Source organism: Archocentrus centrarchus, chromosome 6 (genome assembly GCF_007364275.1).
Source record: "Archocentrus centrarchus isolate MPI-CPG fArcCen1 chromosome 6, fArcCen1, whole genome shotgun sequence".
Taxonomy (NCBI): domain Eukaryota; kingdom Metazoa; phylum Chordata; class Actinopteri; order Cichliformes; family Cichlidae; genus Archocentrus; species Archocentrus centrarchus.
The window spans coordinates 2,407,303-2,434,412 of NC_044351.1; the positions used below are offsets into that span (position 1 = coordinate 2,407,303).

General features: G+C 44.0%; 1 protein-coding gene and 1 long non-coding RNA gene across 4 annotated transcripts in view; one reads left to right on the plus strand and one right to left on the minus strand.

Annotated features, from left to right (window-relative positions):
* Positions 1-7,673: 7,673 nt before the first annotated feature.
* Positions 7,674-10,572, minus strand: LOC115781753 (uncharacterized). The gene is made up of 3 exons (XR_004020093.1): positions 10,325-10,572; positions 8,153-8,342; positions 7,674-7,879 (listed from the first exon to the last, which is right to left on the minus strand). It is a non-coding gene; the product is annotated as an uncharacterized LOC115781753 (long non-coding RNA).
* The window catches only part of phf21ab (PHD finger protein 21Ab), a 29,940-nt gene continuing 12,236 nt past the window's right edge, over positions 9,407-27,110 (plus strand). Inside the window, exons 1-9 of one of the 3 annotated variants that reach the window (XM_030731561.1) lie at positions 9,407-9,662; positions 16,275-16,314; positions 16,663-16,714; positions 16,808-16,897; positions 18,465-18,497; positions 18,583-18,648; positions 21,261-21,413; positions 21,512-21,730; positions 25,975-26,313. In XM_030731561.1, coding sequence (XP_030587421.1) covers positions 16,673-16,714; positions 16,808-16,897; positions 18,465-18,497; positions 18,583-18,648; positions 21,261-21,413; positions 21,512-21,730; positions 25,975-26,313 — 942 coding nt within the window. In that variant the 5' untranslated portion in view covers positions 9,407-9,662; positions 16,275-16,314; positions 16,663-16,672. The remainder of the gene's footprint in view (positions 9,663-16,274; positions 16,315-16,662; positions 16,715-16,807; positions 16,898-18,464; positions 18,498-18,582; positions 18,649-21,260; positions 21,414-21,511; positions 21,731-25,974; positions 26,314-27,110) is intronic. The other 2 variants (XM_030731563.1, XM_030731562.1) reach the window with 2 other exon arrangements.

Here is a 27,110-nt window from a genome sequence, read left to right on the forward strand (position 1 = left end):
TAATAACTGAATCCATTCCCCTGAGGTTGTTCCTGTGTTTTGCAGCCTCGGGGCCTGAAGTAGCCATGAGCCTGAGCTCCGCCTTCTTGGACAGTCTGTTAGTCCAGTGAAGACACAGCAGCCATATTATTGGTCAGATAATTGTATTAAAAATCCTTCAAAAGGCTCCAACAGCACAAACACGGTCCAGAGGTCCAGTTCAGGGACTCCAGTTAGCTGAGGTGAAGACTACAGCCGCCTGTGTCACCATCCACCTGTCAGTCAAAGAGGCCACGCCCCTAATAATGCAAACTTTAAACAGGTGAGTTATAAAAATTTCCTCCCCCATACAGCTGTTATGAAGGGGGAAATGATCTACAGAGACCTGTAAACATGTTTATTTCCACTGGGAAGCTTTAACATGGGAGTCTATGGGGACTGACTCACTGTGGCACCTCTGCTGGACAGCAGAGGAACTGCAGTTTCAGCATTTGCGCCATTTTTCGGGCCAAAAAGTGAAGCAGCAGTCCGACAGAATGCCCATTCCCACTTATGAAGATACATTTTGAATCAGAATTGAATTGCACAGCCTGATATCAGGAGCAGATTTACAGATTTCCAGTGATCCTCCTGGCAGTACACAGCAGACCTCCGACCTGAGTCCTGAAAGCCTGCTCTAATCAAGTTCAGGAAATAAGCAGAGTATTGATGTTCACTCTGAAAAACCACAACTTTCCTCTCTTATGTTTTTCATTTGCTCTTTACTTCAGGCATTCATAATTTCAGTTATAAAGAAACATTTTGATCCACACACTACACACCTTTAGCCTGAGTGAAAAGAGCTCTGCAAAAAAAAAAAAAAAAAACCTGAGAAAACGTAGCCTGATAAAGACCTGTGTGCATGTGTGCGTCCTGAGACAGGATTGAAACCAGATTGTGTGTCCTGTTTGTCTTTTACTTTGAAGGTCTTCCTCCTGCACCTCCTCCCGAGCGCCACGAAAGCCTCCCCGACTGGTTTTTAATGTGTTTAAACTCAGATCTGAAGTTCTATCTGGGAAGAGGAACAACAGCCAGAGCTGCTTTTCAAAGGAGAGCAGACGCGACAGGAAAACGAATCAACACACAGAGCGCGGAGACATTAATGCAGTTAGCAGCATCTAATGAGGCCAGGAAGTTATTATCCAGCAGATGATGGATCTGCTGCGCTCTGATTGGGTTAGTGTCAGTCACAGCACCGAGCCAACTGATTGGTCAGCGGTGGCGCACAGAGCGTAGACTTCTGGAGAAAAGACCACACCGCCATGTGACCCAAAGGAGTGAGATATGACACCGATAGTTCCCCCTCTGTCCTCTGTGGTCCTTTGTCTTTGCCACCGTGATTATTTGAGGTTTGAGTTACAGTAATAAACAGGAAGACCCATCCATCAACCCCAGCATCCTCCCTGCTCTATCACCTGACTTTCATTGTTTATGAACAGCAGCACAGCTGCTCATAAAAAACTTGGAAAATGAATTCTCAGTCCTGGACTCAAACATTTAGCATAATGAACATGATTGATTGGTGAATTTGCACTCATGTTGCAAAGTGAATTTCTTGCTGTTTTAAGGAGTGAAAGAGTAAACCTGACAGAGGCTGGAGAGGTGGCGAGGACGCGAGAGGATGTCTGCTCTTTTCTCGACATCTAGTCACGGTCGACAGCTTCGTGCCGACGCTGGTCAGCAACTCTTTAGTCGTTTCCAAGTCTTCTAAATAAACTGGAATTTGTGAGGTGCTGGGATACCTGCTGTTTGATATCTGAGGAGGTTTAAAGTTTCAAAGATGGAAATAAACTGGAAGTGTCTGAGTTGCATCCCTGCTTCCTCACCTGTGGACCCTGAGAGCGTTTGTGTGGGCCTGATCACGCCAACGTCCTCACTCGATGAAGCAGAAGCTGTTTCATATTTTAGAGCAGCCAAGGTCTCACCCAGCAGCTCTTGGGTGCATTTCATGTGTCTTTGGGGTTTTTTTTTTTCACACATCAGTCAATGTGGAATTTGATGCATAATTCATTTTAGCAATAAAGGCAGCTGCATGGTCTTTGGTGATTACTTCAGCATCCAGATTAAAGTCCAAAGTATGATAAAATATAATATTAGCGCTAGATGATCTGGGAGCATCCTCTGACACATTGCTGCAGCTGTGTACTCTGCTTTGACCTCCACAACAGTTTCCCACCTGAGATGTAAACATGCCCAAAAAAAACTACAGACTGCTTCCAGCTGAGTGCAAAACTCCACAAACCCTCATGGTGAAGTGAGACGGCAGCTCGCTCTTCTTCTTTGCCTCAGCGATGACCTGAGCTGCTGTGGTCAGACACACGAGCCTGTGCTGCAGCCTCTGGAGGTTCACAACGGAACAACAACGCTCGACAGTAAGAACTAAAGCTAACGCTGAAGTAATAAAGTCACACTGAGAACCACACTCGAGCAGGGCAAACATTCGCTTTGGGAGGTTTAGATCTGAATTTGATGTCACAGTGGAAGCCAGCACCATGATCGTAGACTCCTGATTTTTTTTATTTCTGTGCCACATTTAGTGCCTCTCTCAGCATGCCTCCATAGTGTAGTGGTTAATGTGTCTGCTTCACGTGTGAGAGATCCTTGGTTTGAGACCAGGAGGACACACAGACCCCCCCCTCAGTTTGTGTGTGGGTTCCAAACAGCTGAGATGTAAAATCTGTGCATCTGGTTACTGATCCATCCTGTTGGAGAGTGAAGCTCAAAGTTCTTTATTTAGTTCAGCTCAAAGCTGTCCTTTTATATCAGATGATAAAATATCAGATTCAGACATTTTAGCAACCTTCTGCTGTCTGATGTAAAGCTTTAATTTAATTAGTCTTTTTTTAACTTAATCACTAATCATATCTTCAGGTGTGTCAATATAATGCATGTTAAAAGTACTGAATACACAAGTGAATGTTTCCATTAAATAATGAGTAATAGCAGAGTGGGTGTGGCTTATTTAATCGTTGACTGTATTTATGTCAAAACTTTTCTTTGTGGGGTTCAAATAATTTGCTGGATGGCCCCATTTAGTCCCCAGGCCACTGTTTGGATATCAGCAGAAGAACAGGAAGTAAGGATGTGTTCAACTGTGTCATGTCCCCCTCTAGCGGCTGTTTTCAGTCAATACATCCACCTGCATAACTGAAAACAGGAAGAAGAGAAACACGGCGAATCCTTTAAAATGAGCTAGAAAGTAAGGAGAATACCAGCACACCCACTCCTCCAGCCTCTGTGTTTTCATTCAGGCTGTGAGGCAGTCATCTGGATCAGCAACACTTCCTTCGATAACCAGCTGGTTTGTCTGCATCATAAAACTATGAAAACTACTCTCCCTGTTAATGAAGCCACAGTCAATAAACTCAAATAGCTTTGTGAAATTATTCTTATTATTGGAATTTTATTTTTAGGTTAGTTTCCACCCCTCCATGGAGTACCACCTTATCGTGGTGGAGGGGTTTGTGTGGACGGGAGGTCTGTCCAGCGCCTACCTGCGCCTTTGGGCCTGGGGGTGGGTCCTGACTTTTGTTTGTGCTTATGTGCAGCACCCAGTCTTCTTGGAGTCGGTGGGTGGGATTCTTGCAGGTGACTCCGTTGTCCTACTGGAAGACTTCAATGCTCAGGTGGGCGACAACAGCGAAACCTGGAGGGGCGTGATTGGGTGGAACGACCTGCCTGATCTGAACCCAAGTGATGTTTTGTTATTGGACTTCTGTGCAAAGCACAGTTTGTCCATAATGAACATCATGTTCGAACATAAGGATGTTCATATGTACACGTGGCACCAGGACACCTCAGGTCGCAGGTCGATGATCGATTTTGTAATCGTATCATCAGATCTGCGGCTGTATGTTCTGGACACTCAGGTGAAGACTGATCAACACCTGTTGGTGAGTTGGATCAGGTGGCAGGAGAGGATCCTGGACAGACATGGAGCACCTAAACCTACATGGTGGGTGCACTGGGAGCACCTGGCAGAGGCCCCATCATCTCTGCTTTTTGTGGATGATGCAGTCCTGTTGGCTTCATCAGGCGGTGGCCTCAAGCTCAAGTATCTTGGGGTCTTGTTTGTGAGTGGGGGGAGAAGGGAGCAGGAGATTTACAAATGGATTGTGGCCACGACTGGAGTGATGTGGACGCTGCACTGGTCTGTCGTGGTGAAAAGAGGGTAAAAGCGTAGCTGTAGATTTACCAGTTGATCCATGTCCCTACCTTCACGAGCTTTGGGTAGTGACTGAAATAACAAGCTCATGGATACAAGCAGCAGAAATGAGCTTCCTCTGGAGGGAGGCTGGCCTCTCCCTTACAGATAGGGTGAAGAGTGCAGCCATTTGGGAGGGGCTCAAAGTAGAGCCGCTGCTCCTCCACATTGAAAGGAGCCAGTTGAGGTGGTTTGAGCATCTGTCTAGGATGCCTGCTGGGCACCTCCTAGAAGAAGAAAGAGCTTTATTTGTCACATACATATACATGCAGTGAGATTCATTCTCTGCATTTAACCCATCACACACATGGAGTATGTAGTACACACAGCACAGCATGGAGCAGGGGGCAGCCAAAGGGCGCCCGGGGAGCAACCTGGGGGGGTGGGCTTGCTCAGGGACCCACAGTGATGCCAGCCCGAGGATTTGAACCAGGGTCCTCTCAGTGATGAACCCTCTTCATCTCCCCTAGGCCACCACTCCAGGTGGTGAGATGTTCTGGGCATGTCCCACTGGGAGGAGGCGCCGGTGCAGACCCAGGACATGCTGGAGAGATTGTTTCTCTTGACTGGCCTGGGAATGCCTCGGTGTTCCCCTAGATAAGTTGGAGGAGGTGGCTGGGGAGAGGGAGGGCTCTGCTTAGGCTGCTGCCCCTGCAACCTGGCCCCAGATAAGCAGAAGAAAATGGATGGATGGATGGATGGATGGATGGATAGTTTCCACAGTAGGGTTTGCTCATGGTTTCTTTTGTTATATTCTGGGGGATTATCTGTCTATCTATGTGAACGGCCTGTTTAAGGTCAAAGCATCTGACTCAGCCGCTCCAAAACCCTTCATTTAGTTTGACTGTTCAGAGGTGGACCTGCTGCTGTGTTTTGGGTCATCTTCCTGCTGCATAACACAAGTGAGCTTCAGGGTATGAACTGATGGCCAGATATTCTCCTTCAGGACTTTCAGTTACAGCAAGTTGCCCTGAAGCAGCAAAGCAGCCCCAGACCATCACACTCCCACCACCATGTCTGACTGTTGGTGTTCTTTATGAAACCCTTTGTTAGTTTCTGCAGATGTAATGGGACTCAAACCTTCCAGAAAGTTCAGCTTCTGTCTCGTCAGTCCTGGATGCTGCAGCATACAGTAGATGTTCAGAATGCATAAGTTGTAGCAACTAACCACAAATTGAACTGTGGACACGCAGTGAGTGACATCACCTTACTGATGTTTGGTCACGTGACTACATTTTTCAGCCCCTATTTCCACTAATCCAGAACACAGCACCTTCTTCCTGTGATTACTGTTGTTGCTCTCGGCCTCCCAAGTCTCGGGGATCATCCAGATGTTTGTTGGCAGATGTGAGCCGAGCCTTTGTGTTCTTGTTGGTCAGCAGTGGTTTTCTCCTTGGAGCTCTCCCATGGAGGCCATTTTTGCCCAGTCTCTTTCTGATTGTTGAATCATGAACTCTGACCTTAGCTGAGCCAAGTGAGGCCTGCAGTTCTTTAGATGTTGTTCTGGGTTCTTCTGTGACCTCCTGGATGAGTCCTCGATGCTCTTGGAGTAATTTTGGTAGGTTGGCCACTCCTGGGAAGGTTCCCAGTGTTCCAGGTTTTCTCCATGTGTGGATAACGGCTCTCACCGTGGTTCTCTGGAGTCCCAAAGCCTCAGAAATGGCTCTGTGACCCTTTCAGACTGATAGATGTCAGTGACTTTGTTCCTCAGTTGCTGCTTCAGATCGTGGATGATGTGCTGCTTTCTGAGATCTTTTAGCTTCACTTTTTCAGACAGCTTCTATTGAAGGGATTTCTTCATTCGGCAGGTCTGCAGTGATCAGGTCTGAGTGTGGCAGCAAGGCTGAACTCAGTTTGTGAAACACCTGTGAAAGCTTCATTGTCCCACCTGCTATCAGCCTCAGGAGGGGTTGGCTGATGGTGCAGAGCGACCTGAAGAGGCAGGAAAATCACTCGGTGTGGATAAGAAACAGAGATTCGTTGGACTTTTCTGACGTCCCTCTTATTCCTGTGTTGGTCTTTATCCCTGTTTTGTTTACATTTATCCCCCTTTGTGTTTTCTTTTTTGCACTTCCTGTTTCTTCTTTGTTCTCCCTCCTAATCTCAGGTAGTCTGCACCTGTGTCTGGTTGCCCTCCTTTCCTCTTATCTGCCCCACTTCAGTCAGAGCCTGATTGTAAAGTCAGTTAAATGTGATGTTTGACAGCAGCTGCATCGAGAATATTCAGTTTGCTGTATTTTATGATCTCAGCTATGACACTCATGAGCTCATGATTTATATTTAGAATGAAAGTGGTAGATATTTAATCCCCCACACAGAAACAGTGAAGGCCACAAAGTTTGATCATGTTAAAGAAAAAGTTTTTTAAAGAGTTTGGATAGTCCAGCTGTGGCCACGCCTCTTTGATCCCCAAGGATGCTCAGGTGTGTCCTTTACAAGGATTATAGCTCCTCCTGCACCCTCCTCTCTCCTCATTTTAGGAGCTGAGACCTCCTTCAGCCTCAAGCTATGACACTGATTTCCGATCACAGGCAGGAGGGTGGAGGAGACGAGGAGGTCCAGATTATCTGTCTGTTTGCCCTCCGTTGGGCCACTTCGGGGTCCTCATATTCCTTTTGGTTCAGCCAATAAAAAGCTCACTTTTATTTTGAGTTCTTCTCGCTTCTGTTGGCTCACTCCACCGACCCATGACACTGACATTCGAGATGACGCAGATTATTTTGTTCACATATGAATGAAGGTGGCTGCTGCTCTCATTTCAGGCGCTACTTATTTGTACTTTACAGAGATTCAGGTGCCATTTTTGTACCACATGACAATACAAAAATGATCCTTTAATGTTGAGCTTCACCGGCTTCTAAAGTGCACATAGCAGAGGAGAAAGTCTGAAGATGTTAAAGAGGCCTTCATCATTATTCGTGCACATTTTAATGGATTTGGACAGCACTTTTCTGGGACTACTGACTCCTCTGAGCTTTCCCTACCCCACATGTACACCTACAGCCAACTTAGTGTCACTAATTAAACCAGATAGATTTCTTTATGACAGTTTTTCCCAATCGGTTTGGTGAGATTCTCACAGCAGGAACATCATTCTCACCGCTCTCACTGTTCTCAGAGCAGTTCAGGCATTTTTCATAAACGAGACGCTAAAGCAATCAAAACCTTTTTCACGTGTCAGAATATGAAAAGTCAGTCACTTCCTCTCTGAGCAGTGAATAAAAACCTTTCACCACCGTTTGAAGACTTAGACACCAAATTGTTTTTTACTTTGTGAAAACCTGACTGACTTTGGAAAGAGTGCTGCAGAAATGTGAAGGATTTAATGACAGGAAAGCTCAGCTTATCTTATTCGAAACTTTACAAAACATAGCACCAACTAATGCATAGTCCATGTGACATCCAGCTGCCACTTTATTAGGTACACCTGTTCAACTGCTCATCAATGCAAATATTGAATCAGTCCGTCACAGGTCAGTAACTCAAAGCACTTAGGCACGTAGACATGATGATGACAGGCTGCTGAAGTTCAAACTGAGCATCAGAATGGGAAAGAAAGCTGCGTGAACGTGGCATGGCTTTTAGTCTGAGTGTTTCAGAAACTGCTGATCTGCTGGGATCTTCCCGCCAACCACCTCTGAGGTTTACAGTGAAGGTCTGAAAAAGAGGAAATATGCAGTGAGCAGCAGCTCTGTGGGTGAAAATACCTTTTTGATGTCAGAGGTCAGAGAAGAATGGTCAGACTGCTTCGAGCTGATAAGAAGGCAGCAGGAACTCAATCAACCACTCGTTACTGCTGAGGTATGCAGAGAGCATCTCTGAACGCACAACATATCTGACCTTGCAGCTGATGGGCTACAGCAGCAGAAGACCACACCACTCCTGTCAGCTAAGAACGGGAAACTGAGGCGACAATTCACATGAACTCACCAAATCTGGACAGCAGAAGATTTGAAAAATTCTGCATGGCCTCCACAGTCACCAGATCTCCGTCTAGCAGAGCACCTTTGGGGATGTGGTCGAAGGGAAAATTTGGATGAGCAGCTGACAAATCTGCAGTAACTGTGTGAGGCTGACATGGAGCAAAATCTCTGAGGAACGTATCAGCGCTTTGTTGAATCTGCTGAAAATAAATAAATGAATAAATAATGTAAAATTTGCAAGGAGGAGCATGAGTGAATAGATTAAAAGTTGGGCCTGTTTCATGAACTGCTGTGAGAGAGTGCTGCAAAATTTTCTCTGTGTAATAACAGCTGATTGTTACCAGACTTTGTTTAGTCAGAGCATACAGAGGTAACTACACAGAGGAGCTCTAACAGCTGTGACTGCTTTCTGAGGACACACAGAGCCTCTTTAACATATACTCAGCTATTATTGACTGGAAATATCAAATTTATCAGTGATTTTATCACCCACTGCTAAAACTCTGCCCTCTGCTGCTGAAAGCGTTAGTTACAGGTTGCAGGGGTAATTACAAAAGGGAGCTTTAACAGCTGAGGCCGTGATTACAAAACTCTGCCACAGCTTCATAAAATGAAGAAGCCCCTCTGAATTCGAGCTGTCTGGCTTTTGTGAGTTCGTTCCATCGTGATTTCGGATGAACTCTGACTTTCCGCGGTAACATTCCTCCACTGATTTATTTATTTGTGTCTGAAGCAGAAACAGCAGAGCAGCAGAAAAGGCCTCGCCACCCGTCCTCCTCCTTCCTCCACAAAGTGCAACAGTCCGGCGGCTCCAGCAGCGAGCAGGCGAACATGGAGGCTGAAGGGCGGCAGCCTGGCAGCGGACGGCCCGGCCGGCTGTGAGGCGCGGAGCTGGTCGGTAACACAAGAACACAACAAAGTGCTCCGCTCCGCCGCCGAGTTTCACGGTGTGTGTCAGCGTGTGTGTGTCAGTGTGTGTGTGTGTGTGTGACTTTCTCTCCATAGAGTTTCACTGAGTTTACATCCGGGTTTTTTCCCTAGGCAATGGGAGTCGCAGCACCGCCGTTCCTTAGGCAAAGTGAAATAAATTCGCCGCACCGACACAAAAAGTAGTCCGCTTCCCGAACACATTCCCGCCGGGCCTCGCCCCGCTCATCGGCCCGATTTAACGAACTTTAACGGCCACACGCACCGACATCGACCACTCCGTGACGGAAAAACGAGCTCCAGCGGGAGCCGTGAGGAGTTTTTGTCCCCCTTCGTCCAGCTCCGCGGCGCAGGGATCTGTGCTGTGCTGAGGCTGAGCTGAATGAGATTGAAGAAGAGTTCTTCTTGTTTTGTAGCTTCAGTTTCTCTCTTTTTACACAATTTCTACCAAAACTCGCCCCGAACCACGACCGCTGGACCTGGCCCCGCGGGGAGGAGGCGGCCGGGCTGTGTGTGCGCTGCTGCTCCGCCGTGGATCGGCTTCTTACACACATATATATTTAATTAATCCAGAGGAGGACTGCTGCTGAGTAAGTGCACATTGGGCTTTTTAATTTCATAACTTTAATTTTCCCTGCTGTCAAACTTTACGCGTCTCCAGCGGCCGCCGGTGCCCGTGTATCTGCGTCTGTTTGCGGGCAGGTGTGGGGGCTTTCGGCCGGTGTGTGTCCGCTGTGTTCCCGTGTGTTTCTGTGTGTTTAGCTGCTGTGTTTCTTATTCTAGGAGTTGATATTCTGGAGGACAAGGGGCCGATATAACTTAGACCCAGCAACGCCTGCTCGCTGTCAGGGCTCCTTTTATTTCTCACTGTTAAAAGATGGCGTCTTTGGGGGGTGCCGGAGCCAGATCTGTCGCTGCTCCGAGCCTCGCCGCCGCCGCGGCCGCCGTGTTTGTGTCTTTGATGGAAGTTGTTATCAGCGTGGCTGCTGGCAGCGTTAGCTCCGCGCAGCTAACAGGATGGCTAGCATTAGCGGCTACGGCTAACGTTATCCACTTGTTCTCAGCCTCAGACGGAGCAATGTCGGACGGTTTTTCACAGCGAAACACCGAAAAACAGCCCGCAAACCGCCACACTCACCCCAAACAGGCCGCCGGGGGGGTCTTTAAGGGGAAACCGAGCGTCCACGCGGCCGCGGGGGCTTAATAAGAGGGTTATAAAACATTTATTTCTCCGCCCGAAACAAAAACCCACTTTTCAGTGTTTGAACTCCCGCAGCAGCAGCAGCAGCACTTGGCGGCTTTCATCTTGAAACCCTCCATTTTAGCTTCATTTCTTCCCTTTTCGGGCCCTCTGCGGCGGCATGCGGGGCTGCTCGGGGAAGTTTATCCCGACAACTTCGTGTCCCACCCGGGGAGCAATTACTCCAATTAACCGGCGGCCTCCGCAACCCGCTATCGGCCGCCGAGCACCTTCACTCAGGTGCTGCACGCAGGGACGCTTCTCAGGTACACCAGGACCCCCCCAGTACACACCCCCCCAAAACTACAGGTCAGAGTACTCAGGGCCCTGTTCCACTCACCAGGCTGCAATGGAAAGTACTTTTATTAATTAGTCATACAGTACTACTATATCTAAGTGCAGTTTTAAAGTACTTGGATTATGGAAAAACCTCAATATTTGTATTTCTGATACTTTAAATTTTTACTGTACTGAATTTCAGAGGAAACTGTGTACTGACCAGGTTTATAAGATCTAAAACAGTAAATCAGAGTACTTTGCTCCAGGTTTATTAATGAGTTATACAGTACTGCAGTTTTGTACTTGGAAAACTGAATTTTCTCCATTTCACTATATTTCAGAGGAAAATACTGCAGTAATGAAACTTGTAAAATACAGCTTCTTGAACCATGTGACAGGGTGGGGTTTAAAGTACTTTTTAATACAGTACTGCTATATCTGAGTGCAGTTTTTAAAGTACTTGGATGATAGAGGTACACACGTATTTTTGTTTTCACGCTAGTGCATTTCAGAGGGAAATGTTGCACTAATTAATCTTTTTAAACAGTAAATCAGAGTACTTTGTTCCAGGGTGTAATTTAAAGTACTTTTTATTGATTACTAATATGGCACTGCTATATCTAAGTGTAGTTTTAAAGTACTTAGACAATAGAAGTTTTTCTGTTTTCACTTTCTAGTGAATTTCAGATGTAAATTTTTGTAGTACTGAAGCATTTTTAAAAATGTTAAACAGTAAATCAGAGTACTTTGCTCCAAGTTTCAGGCTGCAGTGTAAAGTAGTTTTTTTAAAATAAGTAATAGAGTACTAATAAACATAAGTACTGTTTTTAGGTACTTGGATAATAAAAGTTTATGACTAAATTTTTTATTACCTCAAACTTGTACTTTGTTGGTTTTTTTTTTGTTTTTTTAAAAAACAAAAAAAAAAAAAAAAACCCAAAACAAACAATAAATCAGAGTACTTACCACAGGATCAGGCTGCGGTTTGTAGTAATAAAGTATTTTTCTCTGTAGTTTTATCAAGTTTTTCAGTACTTGGAAAAAGGAAATACATTTTCTGGTACTTTAAATGTGTACCACACTGAATAGTGATACACTAACCCAGGTTATAGGTTGTGGTTTAAAGTACTTTATAATACAGTACTACTACATGTTTTTACATTCTGGACAATGAAGTACTTTGGTGCTTGAATTGTATCCTCTTACAGACACAGACACACTTCAAGATGGAAATATATTTACTGCACTGTATTCATTTGAATGCTGTTCTTAAAAGTACAAAAAGTTCTTTGAGCCCCATTTTTCAGGTTTAAGGCTGTAACGTGTTGTAAAGTCCTTTATTATTGTTATTATTATTATTAATGCAGCACTATTACTACTATTACATAGTACTATTCTGTGCTACATTTCAAAGGAAAAATTTTACAGTGGAATACTGCAGTTTTAAGTAGTTTTTCTCCTGCTTGTTTTTATGTACTTGTAAAACAGATGTACTTGAATATTCATATTTTCTTTTACTCTGTATTTGTACTCTACAAGTGTTTTTACAGCAGATACTTGCAAAATACACAAAACTAAATCCCAGTACTTTGAACCTATCAGGTTTCAGGTTGTGGTTTAAAGTACTTTTTGACAGAGTACTGCTATATCTAAATACAGTTTTGAGCTACTTGGAAAACAGAAGTACTTCAGTGTTTCATTTTGTAACACACCAAATTCATCTGAATACTGCAGGTATTTACTTCTTTTTAAGCTAATTAACCTTTTAAATTACAGTCAAATAACTGAGTACTTTTCCCCTGTTTTAATAAGTTTTCAAGTACTTGGAAAACAGCTTTCTCAAGTACTAATACGGCATACAGATACTCTACTTTGGGGAGAAATACATTCACCTGAATGTTTTAGACACAAGTTACAGTAATCCTTTAAATTACAACACAAAAATAATCAGAATACTTCTTGTCTCTGGTGTCGGGTTTCAGACATGAAGTACTTTCTAGTAAATTAGTAATACAGTGCTGCCGTATCTGTGTAGTTTTTAGATACATGAAAATAGCTTCAGTGTTTAAATCCTGCATTAACTCGGCTTTTAAAAAAACAGTACTTTGAGCCCCTTGTCTAGTATTGAAGGGTGTGGTTTAAAGTACTTTTAATACAGTAATACAATATGTAAAAACAGTTTGAGGTACTTGGAAAATTGCCACTATACTTGTACTGTGCTACATTTCAGAGGAAATACACTTTTTATTGCTGAATACTGCAGTTATTTTCTTCTTTTCAATGCTTTTAAAGTACAATATAGTAAATAAGTACTTTTTTCTCCTGTTGTAATCAGTTTAAATACACTTGGAAAATAGAAGTAAACAAGTATTTCAATTTATTTCAAGTATTTCAGTATTTCAAGTATATACATTTTTAACATCAGAGCATGTCCCAAAGTCTGTAGTTTAGAACAATTAAGCAGTATTTTTCTCTAGTTTAGTAATTTTTCATGTACATGTATAGCAGAAGTACTTCAGTATTACAGTTTCTGTGAGCGTATATTTAATGAAGACAAAGTATTTTCTTTCTCATGTACTAATGCAGTACTGTTTGGTATTAAGAGTTTTGTGATACTTGGAAAGTTAAACCTAAAGGAAAGTGTGAGTACTTTTGGATTCATTGTACAGTTTTTGTGTAATTACAGTTTACGTGATGCTTTTAAAGTACAACGCAGTAAGTCAGAGTACTTGAGGAAAAAAAGTACTTCATGCCACAGCCTGAAACTTGGAACAAGGGGCTCGAAGTACTCTCTTTATTGTTTTGAGTTTTTACTGCACTCAGTTTATGTGAATGCTGCAGTTTTTTTTTTAAGTACTTCAGAGTATTTTCAGCCTCATGTCTGAAGGATCACACTGTGGTGGAAAGTACTTTTTAACACTCCTGTACTTCTGTGTCTTAGTACAGTTTTGAAATACTAGGAAAATGGAAATTTATGAGTATTCAAATTTGATTCTATTATACTTGTACTCTGTACTACGTTTAAGAAGTTGTACTTTTTGCTACATTAATGCTGCCATTACTTTGTTGTTTTTAATCTTATTAAACTTTTAAAGTACAAAACAATAAATCCGAGTACTTTGAGCTCCTTTTCCCAACCTATAGTCTGCTGTTCAAAGTACTTTTTTACTATATGTAATTTGAGTTTTTAGGTATTTGGATCATTTTCTGCTACTGTATTCCTTTAGAGGTAAATGTGCTTTTACAGTACTAGATTCATCTTTTAGTCTGAGCAAGTTTTAAAACTGAGTTCATTTTATGTGCTTGAAACAGGAAGTACTCAAGTATTTCAGATTTTACTACGTGTGAATATTGTTGGTTTCCTCCACGGAGTTTTAAGATTTATTTATCTGTGAGTGAAAAAAGCCGGGCTGTGGCGTCAACTAGTTTTTTTCTCACTTTGTAGTACACTGCTATTATAGCCAAGTGAAGTTTTGAGGTACTTGGAAAATGTGCTTTTCTACTGCTATATACTACGTTTCAGAGGGAAATGTATTGCTAATGAAGCTTGTAAATACCCAGCGATAAACCAAAGTACTCACCCCAGGCTGCCGGCTTTTAATACAGTTTTTACTGTGTTTCAGGGGGTTTGGAAAATGGAAGTACTTCAGTACTTCATTTTCATCTTTTTTATACTTGCAGTTGATTTCAGAGGAAAATGCAGGGTTTTTTTTTTCTTTTTAATCTAATTAAGCTTTTAAGTAATGTAGTAATTAAGTAGTTTTTTTCTTTTCATATTTTATATTTTAGTCACTTTTTTGCAGCTGCAGTTTTTATGACCCTTCAGTACTTCAGTTCTCAGTCTGCAGCTTTCAGGCTGGTGTGAAGTATTTCCATGTTCTTGTACTTTTTACTGCTCTGCTCTGACCTGACAGCCATGCTTTAACAGTGGTTAAAGAAAAGTGATTTTAAAAAAGGGGAATTCAGATATTTTTCCTTTCTAAACTTCATGTGTGGTTTTGTGATAATAATAAATCATCTCAGGACCCCAGATTTTATCTGGTGACCCTCTTGAGGTGCCCTGACCCTCAGGTTGGTTCTTATTTTGTGTGTTTGTGGATTGTAATCATTTTTGTTTGTATTTGTATGATGCAGGCTTCAGTTTGGATCAATGAAAGGATTTAAAGGATTTTTTTCCTCTTGTAAATGTGAATGCTGGCATCCATACACCAGGGGGCGCTGCAGGGACAGGGATGCAGTGAACAAACAGGCTGCTGATGCAACACATTATTATTATCACCTCAAATCTTCTCTTTTCTCTTCTAAATGAATTAAAATCTCTGAACTTGTTGAGTTCAGTGATTGTTTGAGGCGCTCTGTGGAGGGAAAAGGCCTCAGACACTCTTTATTTTCTCTCCAGCAGAGGAACAAATGAGGAAACTAACAGAGTACTGCACAGTTTTAGGGGCGCTTAGTTTCCTTCGGTATCGTACTTCTGAACTTCATAAGCAGTCAAACGAGGTTGTATTTAATGCATTTGTGTAAAAGACTCAAAAACTGGAGGAAAGTCAGAAAAAAAGCGAATTGGTGTGTCACATGACCCCTCAGGCTTAGGTTCAGAATCATTTTGGTCACAATAGTTTAACTTGATCGAGTGGATTCATTATTATTCACTTGAATAAAATTCAAATGAATAATAAGTAAATGGGATCATGGAGTGAGTTTGGACTCTTAAAGAGGCGCAAAAATCAAGGAAACAAAACAGGATGAAATCAATTTTTAAAAAGTACAAAACGGAGACTGTAAATAATTAAAAAATAATATTAAAATGAAGCAACTCCAGTAGAAAACATTCACAGGAAAAGCTGAAAATGTCCTTTGGGTAAAATGGTGACGACACATGAAGTAATTCTGTAAAAAATATGTATTTTATTTTGAAGGAGTTCGAGTCGAGGGGTCCTGATGGCAGAAGGACTCGCGAGCGACGTTTCTGTTTGTGCACCTCGGTGCGTCGGTACAGTTTACAGGTCACCGCGGAAACAGGAAACCGCCACAGAGGAGGTTCTGTGACTGAGCTCGAGTGTTTTACATCGTTCTGATTCGGTGTGTCTGAGTCTCCGAATCCTGCCGTGTAATAACGCTGGTGTTATCGCAGGAGGACCAGCGGAGCATTTAGTGGAAACCTGCAGTTATTATTAACTTCTAAACTCTCCAGCGGACCCTTTAGTGGGCTGACTCTGCACCCCGGACCACGTGTTTGACACTCTAAAGATAAGAGGGTGGGATGAGGCGTTTGAGTAAAATCTGTTTCTGTAGGGATCAAAAACACGGTGTGGGTAAGTGTGAAATCACGTTTTCACTTATAAGTCAAGTTTTTTTGGATCACTGCGCGTGTGATAAACGAGTCAGACGTTTGGACCTGACCCCCAGCGTATCGCCCTCTGACCTCTGACCTCTTTGTGAAACAGAAAATAAATCACTCATCAGAAGCTCAGTTTTCTGCTGCTGTGCTCTCATTCACTTCCTCCAAAAAGCCAAATATGTACAGATAACACAGCTGGGCTGTTAACGTCAGGTTTGTGCTGATGAAATGTTCAAAAACAGTTTAGTAATTGTTTCTGTGCAGAAACGCAGATGTAAATCTGATTTTTGTTCCTCTGAACAGGCTGGGTTTGTAACTGTGTGCGTTTGGTATGTGTTACAGGGCAGCACAGAGGGGTGGAGTCCAGTCCCACAGCCAGGTGGTAAGTCCTGTTATGGTGGTGTATTACAGCAGGGAATAGAAACAGTTAGACTTGATTGTTTTTGTATTTGAACGTGATCATTCAGAGCATTAAATAAGTCACATTTGATTAAGAAGCTTTATTAATAACGAGGAGAAGCAGCCCGATGTGGTTTAATGGCTCTGAATGAAGTTCCTCTGTTGTAATTAAAGGGAAGTTTCATGTGATGGTTTGAAGCTGATAATGAAACAGGTCTGTGTGTGTTTCTGTTGGACTTTATTAAAGTCGGCTCTAATGAAAAGCTTCAGGTCAGGTTACCTGCACTTCATCAGTAATTATCAGTGTTTCTGTGGCTCGTTCTGTCTGCAGCGGCACTTTAATGCTTCAGTTGGATGGTTTTCCTACTGGAGACGGTGTTCAGGTGAGAGCTCACACACACATGTGCCAAACATAGTCCTGAAATGGCTGCGTCTCACCTTTCTGTGTGTGTGTGTGTGTGTGTGTGTGTGTGCAGGCTGATCGATCGGCTGGCAGACTGACTGGATCCATGATGGAATTACAAACGTTACAGGAGGCCCTGAAGGTGGAGATCCAGATCCATCAGGTACGCTGTGGGGGTCATGGTGTCAGCTGACTCCATGTAGTGGCGGGTTCTGTTTCCTGTGAGGGTTGCTCATATGTCGGGGATACTTGGTGACTCGTTTTAAATCTTTTGTCAGTTAGGTTTACTGTGGACGTCCCCCCGTTCTTCTTTTTTAAAGTTCAGTGTCTGTGCAGATGCGCACTGAGGTGTAGCTGCACTGAAACATCCTCATGCTTAGTTTGTGTGGAAAGCTTCATTCACACATCAGTCATAAGGAAGCTAAACTGTTAAACACTGCAGCCTGAGACCCTGTCTTGCCCCTTTTCCACTGACACCGTGCCGGTGCCAAGTGCTCGAACCGTTCAGCGCTTTTTCCACCGTGAGCACACTCGGTGCTTGGCTGAAAAATGGGTTCCGTTCCAGCACCGTGAACTAGCTTGTCTGGAACCAAGAAGATGCAGGCGGCAGAGGGGCGTGACTCTGCCGTCTCAACATCAAGTTTTCTACCATATTACATGTGTATTACATGGGAAAAGCGAAGCGATTTTCACAGCTGTGAATTAGGTTGGGCTCTAAGGCTGAACTTGCTGCTTTGTATCAGTTCATATCACAGATAAAAGGACACAAAGTGCGTACTTGCTGTCTTGCTCCAATCGCTGTCTGTGTTTCCCTCTGTGCTGCACACAGATGCTGCAGTAGTTTGGTTTGGACCCTAAAACGTGTTCGCAGCACAGAAAGGGGAGCGTGTTCTCCCACGTTTGTGCGCTTTGGCTTCCGTTTCCAGACGAGGACCCATAAAGGATCACACTCATACGTGATCCTCATACGTAAAGGATCAGCTCGCAAAGCGCGGTGGAAACACGGGCCCATTTTTAAGCGGTTTGCCGGTTCCTTGGAACCGGCACTGGCATGAGCACCGGCACCTAGGCAGTGGAAACGTGGTGTCTGTGATTCACACCCTTTAAGGACTTTAAAAACCACCTTCAGGACCTAAAACTGTTTAACCAGCATGATCTTTTCAAACTACTGTGAAGAACACCAATGTTCTTTCTCCATTTCACAGCCATAAGCTACATTCAGCGTTAAAATACGACTATATTAAAGACCCAGAAGGATTCACAGCTAGAAGATCTCGGTATCTAAAGCTAGGCGACCGGAGACCTTTCATCTGCTCTAAGTTGTTCTGAGCAGCAACTTTGTGAAGCGTCCTTTATTGATTTATCAGAAACAGATCAAACATCCAGGGTACCAGTGCTGGTTTCTGCTGCAGGTTATTCAGACTGCAGTGGATCATCACACTGATGCTCACAGCTGGCTGAACAAACCCACATTCAGTCTTTAGATTGTGACTCCAAAGTTATTGTACAGAAAAAAGAAAGAAATCAGCTGATTCTGAGACGGTCAGCTGGGAACTTTTCTCAGATTTGGCTGATTGATTATTTTGTTAAATATGGAATGAGGCTGATAAAATCCCACACTGGCGTCTTTAGAGGGAGTGCTGCTGTCTGCTTTGGCTGTTGTTCCTGGTTCTGAACAGCAGATGTCAGCGTGCTCTGTGTTTTCTGAAGGCCTCTCTCTTCTTCTGCAGAAACTGGTTGCTCAGATGAAGCAGGACCCTCAGGTAAAGCCCGGCTCAGCTCACAGCATCGTGTTTGTTATCAGCAGACGCCCTGAAGTTTTTTCACATGGATTTGTTTTTTTGTTAGAACGCAGATCTGAAGAAGCAGCTCCATGAACTTCAAGCAAAGATCACAGCGCTCAGTGAGAAGCAGGTACATGAACTCACCTTTCTGCTAATGAGCTGATATCTGTGGGCTCGTTTAAAGGATGATTTCTCCGCTCTGCTGTAGTTTCAGCAGCCCAGAGAAACATCTGAGGGACAAAAATATTCACTTTGCTGTCGTTTGAAACAGAGAAACATGAGTTCAAAGTGCTTCACAGACAGTGAAGGAGTTCAGCTGTAAAAAGTGAACCCATTTTAGACCGAAGCACACGGGACATAAAACCAGGAGATAAAACATAAATTTAACCAGATAATAGAAAATAAAATGAAATGAGGTCTTTGGGACTGTTGAGTGCAGTCCCACGCTACCATTACTCTGCTGCACATGCAGGAATCTCTGAGGCGTTTTAAAGGGGGGGGGCACGTTTATAAAATAAACTTTCTTTTTTTTTAGCTGTTTTTTGACCCTGTGGTTGGTTGTGTGTCTGTTTGCATCTTAGTTTTTACTCTGTGTTGTTTTTTTGGTTGTTTTCTGGCCACGTTGAAGCGTTTGGTGGCCGTTCGTTGCCTCTTTGTGGTTGTTGGCTCTTTGCTGCTCTTTCCTATCTCTCTGGATGTTTTTGCATCTTTGTGGCCATTTTTTGTTTGCCTTGTGTTTTGTTGTTGTTTTTGTTTTTTTTAGCCCTCCTGTGTCTTTGTGGCCGTTTGTGTTGTTTGGTGTCTGTGAATTATACGGATGCCTGTGATATATGTAGGCCAGCCCTTTGTTCAGATTAGACATGAATAAATGTAACTGTGTGGCGTTTGTGTTATCTCATGTCTAAAGACTCTTATGATGTGAAACTCTTTTGTTGTTGCTCATATTGGTTTTTGGGTTTTTTTGTTTCATGTTATTTTTAAAGGCTTTTATTGTGGCTACTATTTTTATCTGTTCCCTGCATATTTCTTACTGTGTTTGTTCCTCACGTGAAACACTTTGTTCTCGCTGCTTTGAGATAAGTGTAGAATTAGAACAAGACGTTGTTGGATAAGAATTTGTGTGTTTTGGAGGTTTTTCTAAGGTACAGATGTTTGTGCAGAATGAAGTGTGTGTGTGTGTGAACGTGGTCAGGAAGATGGAGCTGGGATTACCTCAGATTACTGTGGAGAAACAGAAAGCTCTGTTTGTATTTGTGCACGCGGGCGGCTTACATAACAACAAAATACATCAAGTTGGTTTGAGAGAATCGCCGTCTCAGCACCAGATTAGTCTCGCACAGGGCTCAGCTCCCACCTGATGATAAACAGTCACTTTGACTCATTTGGCTGCTTCTTGCTTCCTGCAGCGTTAACGTTTCTGTGCCTAACACACAGACTGTGTGAGTGTAAATATGCAGTACAGCGGGAGTGTGAGGGGTGGGCTCAGATTTAGGCAGAGTAAAAGTTCACAGGAAGTTCAAAAAGACGGGAAATGTAGGTCATTTTCTCCGCCTCCTCCTGCTTCTTCTTCTTCTTGTAATTAAACTGGGAGTGTAACCACATTTTGCAGCAGTTTGCTGGCAGTGAAACTACATTAACATCGTCATAGCGATTGCAGCAGTTTTATTTTTAGGCTATTTTTCATGTTGGGGACACTGAAAATACTGCATTAGTGCCAGGAAAAAAGGACTGGAGTGATATTAGATTCTTATTCCACACACTTTTTCTTTCATTCGTTTGCCGGTGTGCCGGGAAAAAGCATGTGACATTTGACCTTTGTTTAGAGCGTGTTCCTCACGGCCTCACGCTGACATCATCGTGCCTGAACCTCACAGACTGAGGAAGACTCGCCGTGGCCGAATTGAACATGTCATGCCAGTAGCTGTTAAACAGGAAGAGTGTGTTTTTGTAATGAGAGCGAACCGATCCTTTGAAAGCAGAAGTCGTGTGAGATTAAACGTCCCTGCGCGGCGGCGGCGGTTATCAGCAGCTGACGCTGTGCACATTATTGGCTGCAGGTCAAACTGCTCTCTGAAAGCAGCACCCGCCACTTTTCTCTCCTCCTCCTCCTCCTCCACCTCCTTCTTTGTGTTTCTCTCCTTTCTCTCTCGCCGGCGTCCTCATTGTGTTTCACTCCATTAAGTTCCTGCTTCTGAGTCGACTGTTGCTTAGCAACAGATGGGCTTCATCCTCCGACTGAGAATTCAGCTGTCTGTGTGCGTGACCTTCTGAGCTCCACCTCTTTTCTTCTTCTGCTTCTTTTTCTTCTGCTTTTGATTCTTTTTGCTCCTACTTTTTTCTCCTTTTGCTCCTCCTCCTCTTCCTCCTTTTAGAAGACAGGCTCACAGCACAGCGGCCGTCTAGAAATGCTTCTGAGTACTCGTTTGGACAGTTAGTTTGAAGCATTTTCTAAATTAAGTGTAAACCTCATCAAGTTTGCATGTGTCGAATCACCAGTCAAAAAAACATCTTTTTTATGACTTTGCTCCAAAATAAAGCTTTAAAAGGTTTTTATTTTTTCCCTGAAAGTTGAACTTCTACCACTATAAATTTGAGCCTAAGAGCTGTGTGTCTCTTTAAGTGTTTCCTATAATTGCTGTTATATTGTTTGTGCAACAAACAATGTTTCAGTTACATTTTTTTTTAAGTGGCATGAAGAGCCCTGCTGCAGGAATTGTGTTCACCGTGTGGTCTCATCTGCAGAAAAAGGTGGTGGAGCAGCTGAGGAAGGAGCTGCTGGTGAAGCAGGAGCCAGAGGCCAAACTGCAGCTGCAGGTCCAAACTCCTCCAGCAGGAGGCGACATCAAGCCGGCCAACCAGCTGCAGAGCCAGCAGCTACCTGGAGGGCTGCAGCAGGTGGGAAACCTGACACACGGTGTACTGGAGAGCTTAAAAAAACACTTTTTTTTTTTAACCGTCCCTCTGAATGTCTCACGGGTTAAATTGTCCCTCAGCAGACGCTGACAGTGACGCCGGTCCTCACCACGAAGACGCTGGTGCTGAAAGCTGCCCCCGGCTCCGTCCTGCCGCAGCGCCCGCCCACTGTGGCTATGGTAACCGCAGCTATCACCAAACCCGACTCGCAGAACGCCCCCATCAACCTGCAGGTGGCCAGCAAGCTCACCAATCAGAGCTCGGAGCCCGTGCGGCTGGTGTCCAAGAACGCCATGGTGGTAAGTCTGCCCGGTTCCCGCCGCTGTGGAGCCTCTTCAAAGAGTTGGCTCTGTGATCTGTTAGAGCTGAGGAGAAACTTTAGGCCGCTGTCTGCTGACCCGCCTCTGGACGCTTTTACACGACTCTGTTTCTCTGAAACTGCTCGAGCAGGCTGTGGTGGCAGTGGTGGCCTTTTGGCATTTCACGGGGGGTCTGGTTCACTTCACGGAGATGAACGATCGTGAAAACATCACGAGGCTACTGAGTTTTGTTTGGGGTTTTTTCTACAGGTGGTTTTCCACTGCAGGAACCTTCTCTGCGCCCATATCCGGGTCGCTCTTGAGAAAGAAGTACTTACTCTGGGTAGACCTCAGTGCTGATTGGGTAAACTGACTGGGAGAACGAGGACCATTTTTAAAACATGGCAGCCTCACAGAACTCAGACGAAGAACAGCAGAACAAAAGGGAAAGAGCTTAAAGTCAGAAATGGAGCATTTAAAGCGGTGCAGGTCTCATCCTTTGGAGCTCATTACTCCACGGATGAATTCAGAGAGATGTCAGACCAGAGAGGGCGTGGCGTTAGTGAACATAAAGTGATGACTGAGTGAAATCAGTGAAGAGCAGTTTCACTCTGGAGGACCTCCTGAGGTCTGGGCTCAACGGATGGTCCTGATTCTTCGCATGTTCGAAACGTCAATAAATAACAAACAAATAGCTTATGCAACTTTGTCTTGTCTTTAAGTCTTTGTTTTCAGGGTAGGTTATAAAACCTAGAGGTTTGCCACCCTCCATTATTTAACAAAAATTCGAAGAAACCCTAGGCACTGCACAAACGTGCAGAGTCGACTCCGGCCATCAAAAAGTGTTTAAAATGAAATGAGTTTCAGTCCAGACCTGCCAGGTAAAGCTACCATTTCAGAAATCCCCACTCCAAAGGTTATGAACTTTAACAACGGGCTGCCGTGTGAGTAAAGACTTTTTAGGGGGGGGTACAATAATTTTTGGGTGAAATGAATTTGGACGCTGTTCCCTGAAAGGTTCCTTGTTCCTGCGGTGGAAAAGCAGCTACTCTGTGCCAGTTCTCCAGGATTGAGGTGGTCATAACTGTATGAATGTTCAGAACCTGAAGGTTTATGAGTTACCCTCATTTATAAAAAGGAAAATCAGCTCAGAGTTGAAGGTCTCAGATACTTTACTTCGATTATTCTCCCACGCTCTGCTGCTGTCCATAAACGCTTGGCGACGCGTCCTAAACTGAGCGCAGCAGACATGTCGATCAGATGTCAGCAGCACAGATCCACAATCTGCTGTGGTTTTGTCTCAGGTGCAGGCCACCACCACCGCCACCGCCCAGCCAATCAAAGTTCCTCAGTTTGTCCCGCCTCCTAGACTGACGCCTCGACCCACCTTTCAGCCACAGGTGCGTCACTGTGAGACCCGCCTCCAAACCCTAACTCCCCTCAGATCAGTGTGTGTGGCCCACCTGAGGTGACTCGCTCACTCTCCAGCAGAGGGCAGGAGCGCACCAAAGCAAACACTCATGCCTTGCTCCGTGGCACTAAAACATTGTTTGCTGTGTGCTGCCTCTTATTCATCACTTCTCCTCTCGTTGTGCTTCTTTTAATTTCCCAACTGACCTGTGAACAGGTGTTTTTGGAGGTTTCCTGCCTGTGTACGAGTGTCTTTTACCTTTTTTTGGTGAGAGTTTGTTTTCCTGCAGCTTCTTGGTATTTTTGTGTTCCTGGCTGTCGGTGTGTTTTAACCCTTTCAGTGGAGAAATGTTGGTGGTGTTTGTGCTGAGTAACGCCCCCGGGAGCTCTGGCCAGAACTTGTTATTGAGTCATTTTTATTCCGATGGGTCCGAAGTTTGAAGGTGGCTAATTGTTTAATGTACTAATTAATAATAAAACAGTCAAATGTTGTGTTTCGTTTAGGACAACAGCTACATTTTTGTTTTTTTGAAAATGTTCCTCAAAACTCAACCAAACACTTTATACCACACTGTTCATTTCGGACAGTATTAAATTGTTCTTCATTTACATCTTTCTTTATTTCTTTATAGTAGGGCTAAATGACAGGCCTCTTTGCTGTAACACTGATACATTTGAAGAGGTGTAGCATATATAGACAGTATATTTTATATTGTTAAAGTTTAACTTAAAGCATTTCTTCATTAAAGCGCTGCCAGTGTTTACGGCCCTTTGTGTTGTCCTGTACTTGGACTAATGGACTAGTTCTTATAGTGCTTTTCTACTCAGTCTGACACTCAAAGCGCTTATACAGCACGTTTACATTTACCCATTCATACAAGCACTTCCATGATTAATTAAGCTAAGTGTTTAATTATCTAACATTCACACTCCAATGGTTGCATCGGGGAGCAACTTGGGGTTAAGTATCTTGCCCGAGGATATGCTGGCATGCAGCCCGGAGTAGCCAGGAATCGAACCACTGACCTTCCAATCAGTAGGTGACCTGCTCTACCTACCTCCTGAGCTACAGCCACCCCGAAGCCCCACCCGCTTACACACTGTGAAGCCCCACCCAAAGTCTGCAGCAGCACTCATCCAACAATAGGGGCAGGAGGAAATAGTATTGCAATGTTTTGTTTAGCAGTATTGCATCGATACACGGACACCAAATATTGATATTTTTTTAATTAAATTAAAATACTGGGAGTACAAAGAACAGGAAGACTCGACTCATTCACTGCCATCCTGAGATAACGTTAGCTGAGCAAACTTGCAACGCTCGGCTTGACAAAGCTACCTCCTAATTCAGATCAAGCTAATGGCTCAGTCACATGAGTAACTGTAGGACTGCAGTCTGAATGAGTTACTGTCAGTGGCTGCCAGCTGGTTGTATTCTGGTTATATTCCTAATGAGCAAAAATGTAATAGTTTAATGCAAGTTTCTGTTAAATGTGAATTTCTGTCTGTGTAAACAGCATCAGATATTCAACAATGTATCACAATCCATTCCTGTAGTATCAGAAACAGATTGCATGTAATTGCAAACTTGAGTGCATTCATTTGCAGCCTGAGAGCAGCCTGACTGCAGCCTGACTGCAGCCTGAGAGCAGCCTGAGAGCAGCCTGACTGCAGACTGACTGCAGCCTGAGAGCAGCCTGACTGCAGACTGACTGCAGCCTGAGAGCAGCCTGACTGCAGCCTGAGAGCAGCCTGAGAGCAGCCTGACTGCAGACTGACTGCAGCCTGACTGCACCTTATGGCAGCAGCTATGGCAGGTTTTAGTCACAGTGTTGGTTTGCTTAACAGTCTAGAAAAACTGAAGTGAGATAACTTCATCTAAAACAGTGACAGTTTTCTGAAGATGTAACTTGCAGTTTAAAAAAGGTGATAAATTGCAATATGTGTTATTGCAATACTAAGTATTATTGCCTATCCCAGCTGTCATAGGCCTCTCGCCCTATGACAGCTGGGATAGGCTCCAGCCCCCCCGCGACCCTTAACAGGATGTGCGGAAGTGAATGGATGGATGGATGGATGGTGTTATTGCAATACTAAGTATATTGCAGAATATTAAAGATCACAATAATATTGTATCATGAGTGAAGTATCGTGGGATATTGGGATTATATCGTGGAGTGTCTGGTGATTCCCACATCTAGTGAATAATATCTCCAAGTTTATCGTTATCATTATTACTGTGAGTTTGAAAGTACGGGTTAAAGTAATTTGATAATTACAGCTCTGAAACACATGACAAAGTTTGGGGAAAAAAAATCTTAACTAATACTTAATTTTCTGTGGTAATTTGGACCCAAACTAATGCACTAAAAAATCAGTATCACACAATAACTGACTGAACTGCTTTGATGTTTTTGTGAATGGAGTCTGGAGTTAACGGCTTCACTTCCTGTCTGATGGCAATTAAAGGGGTGGAAGCCCTTTTGGTTCTTTGGGGTGTGGAGCACGTGTATGCACCTGAATGTTGGGGCGGGGCATCAGTTTGGGACTAGGGGTGGAGCTTCAAAGGGTAGCTGCAAACACTGGCACCGCTTTACTCAACAGTTGCTTTGTGTAATACAGTATCAGACTTCATCCACATAAACAATATTATCTGTTTTCTGAAAACGCTCTGACATATAAAGAACAAACTGATACTGCGACATCACTCGGCCTCAGTAGTACTCGTAATGGTAAACATAGACTCAGCCTGAGGTAGAGCTCCACAGTGACGTTACCCAGCAGTATCAAGTCATTTTCATTCTGATTTCTGATTGGCTGTGTGTCGTCATCAGGTCCGGCCAAAATTGGCCACGCCTACCAACGTCCCCATTGCCCCGGCCCCTCCGCCCATGATGGCGGCCCCCCAGTTGCTGCAGAGGCCCGTCATGTTGGCCACCAAGCTGTCGTCCTCGCTGCCCTCGGCAGCGCCCATCCACCAGGTCCGCATCGTCAACGGCCAGCCCTGCAGCAAGACCGGGACCACCCCGCTGACGGGCATCGTCATCACCACGCCTGTCTCCGCTGCCCCCACCCGCCTCGCCAGCCCCGCACAGGTGCCGAACCCCACCCCTGTCCCCACTCAGACTCCGGTCCAGCCAATCCAGATCAGCAGCCTGACCACTGAGCCCAAGGTAAGACTACTACATTAATACTGCATCAGTACTGCACCAAAGCAGTACTACAGGGGTTCACTTATTGTATTTGATCATATCATGAGGATTACACCGGTTTAAACACTGCTTATAGAATTAAATTTAAGATCTTGGTTTTAAAGCCCTTTTTTGACTTTGTAATGCTGGTTTTAAAAAGTGCTATAAAAATAAACTTTATTATTATTACCGTATTTTTCGGACTATACGTCGCTCCGGAGTATAGGTCGCACCAGCCAAAAAATGCATAATAAAGAAGAAAAAAACATACATAGGTCGCACTGGACTATAAGTCGCACTTTTTGGGGGGGGGGGGGGGGGGGGGTTGATAGAATCCGAGACTCAGAGCAGAAATTCCATCTTGAACGGCAATTTAAAATAATAATGGATTAAAGAACAGGACGAACACTGTTACGCCTACGTTATGCTAACGTAGCACATTCAGCTACATGACGCACAACGAACACGTGTTCGGTATGTTAACGTAACATTAAGTTATTCAGATAACCACAGCATAAAGAACATACTAACAAGTTAACCAAACCATCAATCCATTGAATTCTTCATCCTCGGTGTCACTTCTAAACAATTCCGTACACTCCGTAGACGAAGCGCCGCTTCCTCTTCTGTGTCGCGTTAGTCAGACTCGTCGTCAGCTGCAGTTCCAATTATTCCAGCCTTTCTGAATCCCAACAGGATGGTTTGTCACTGAAGCCCATGTTTTCTTGATCCATCCAATGACTTCCAGGAAAGTTGGGTGGCGCATTCTCCCAGTTGCC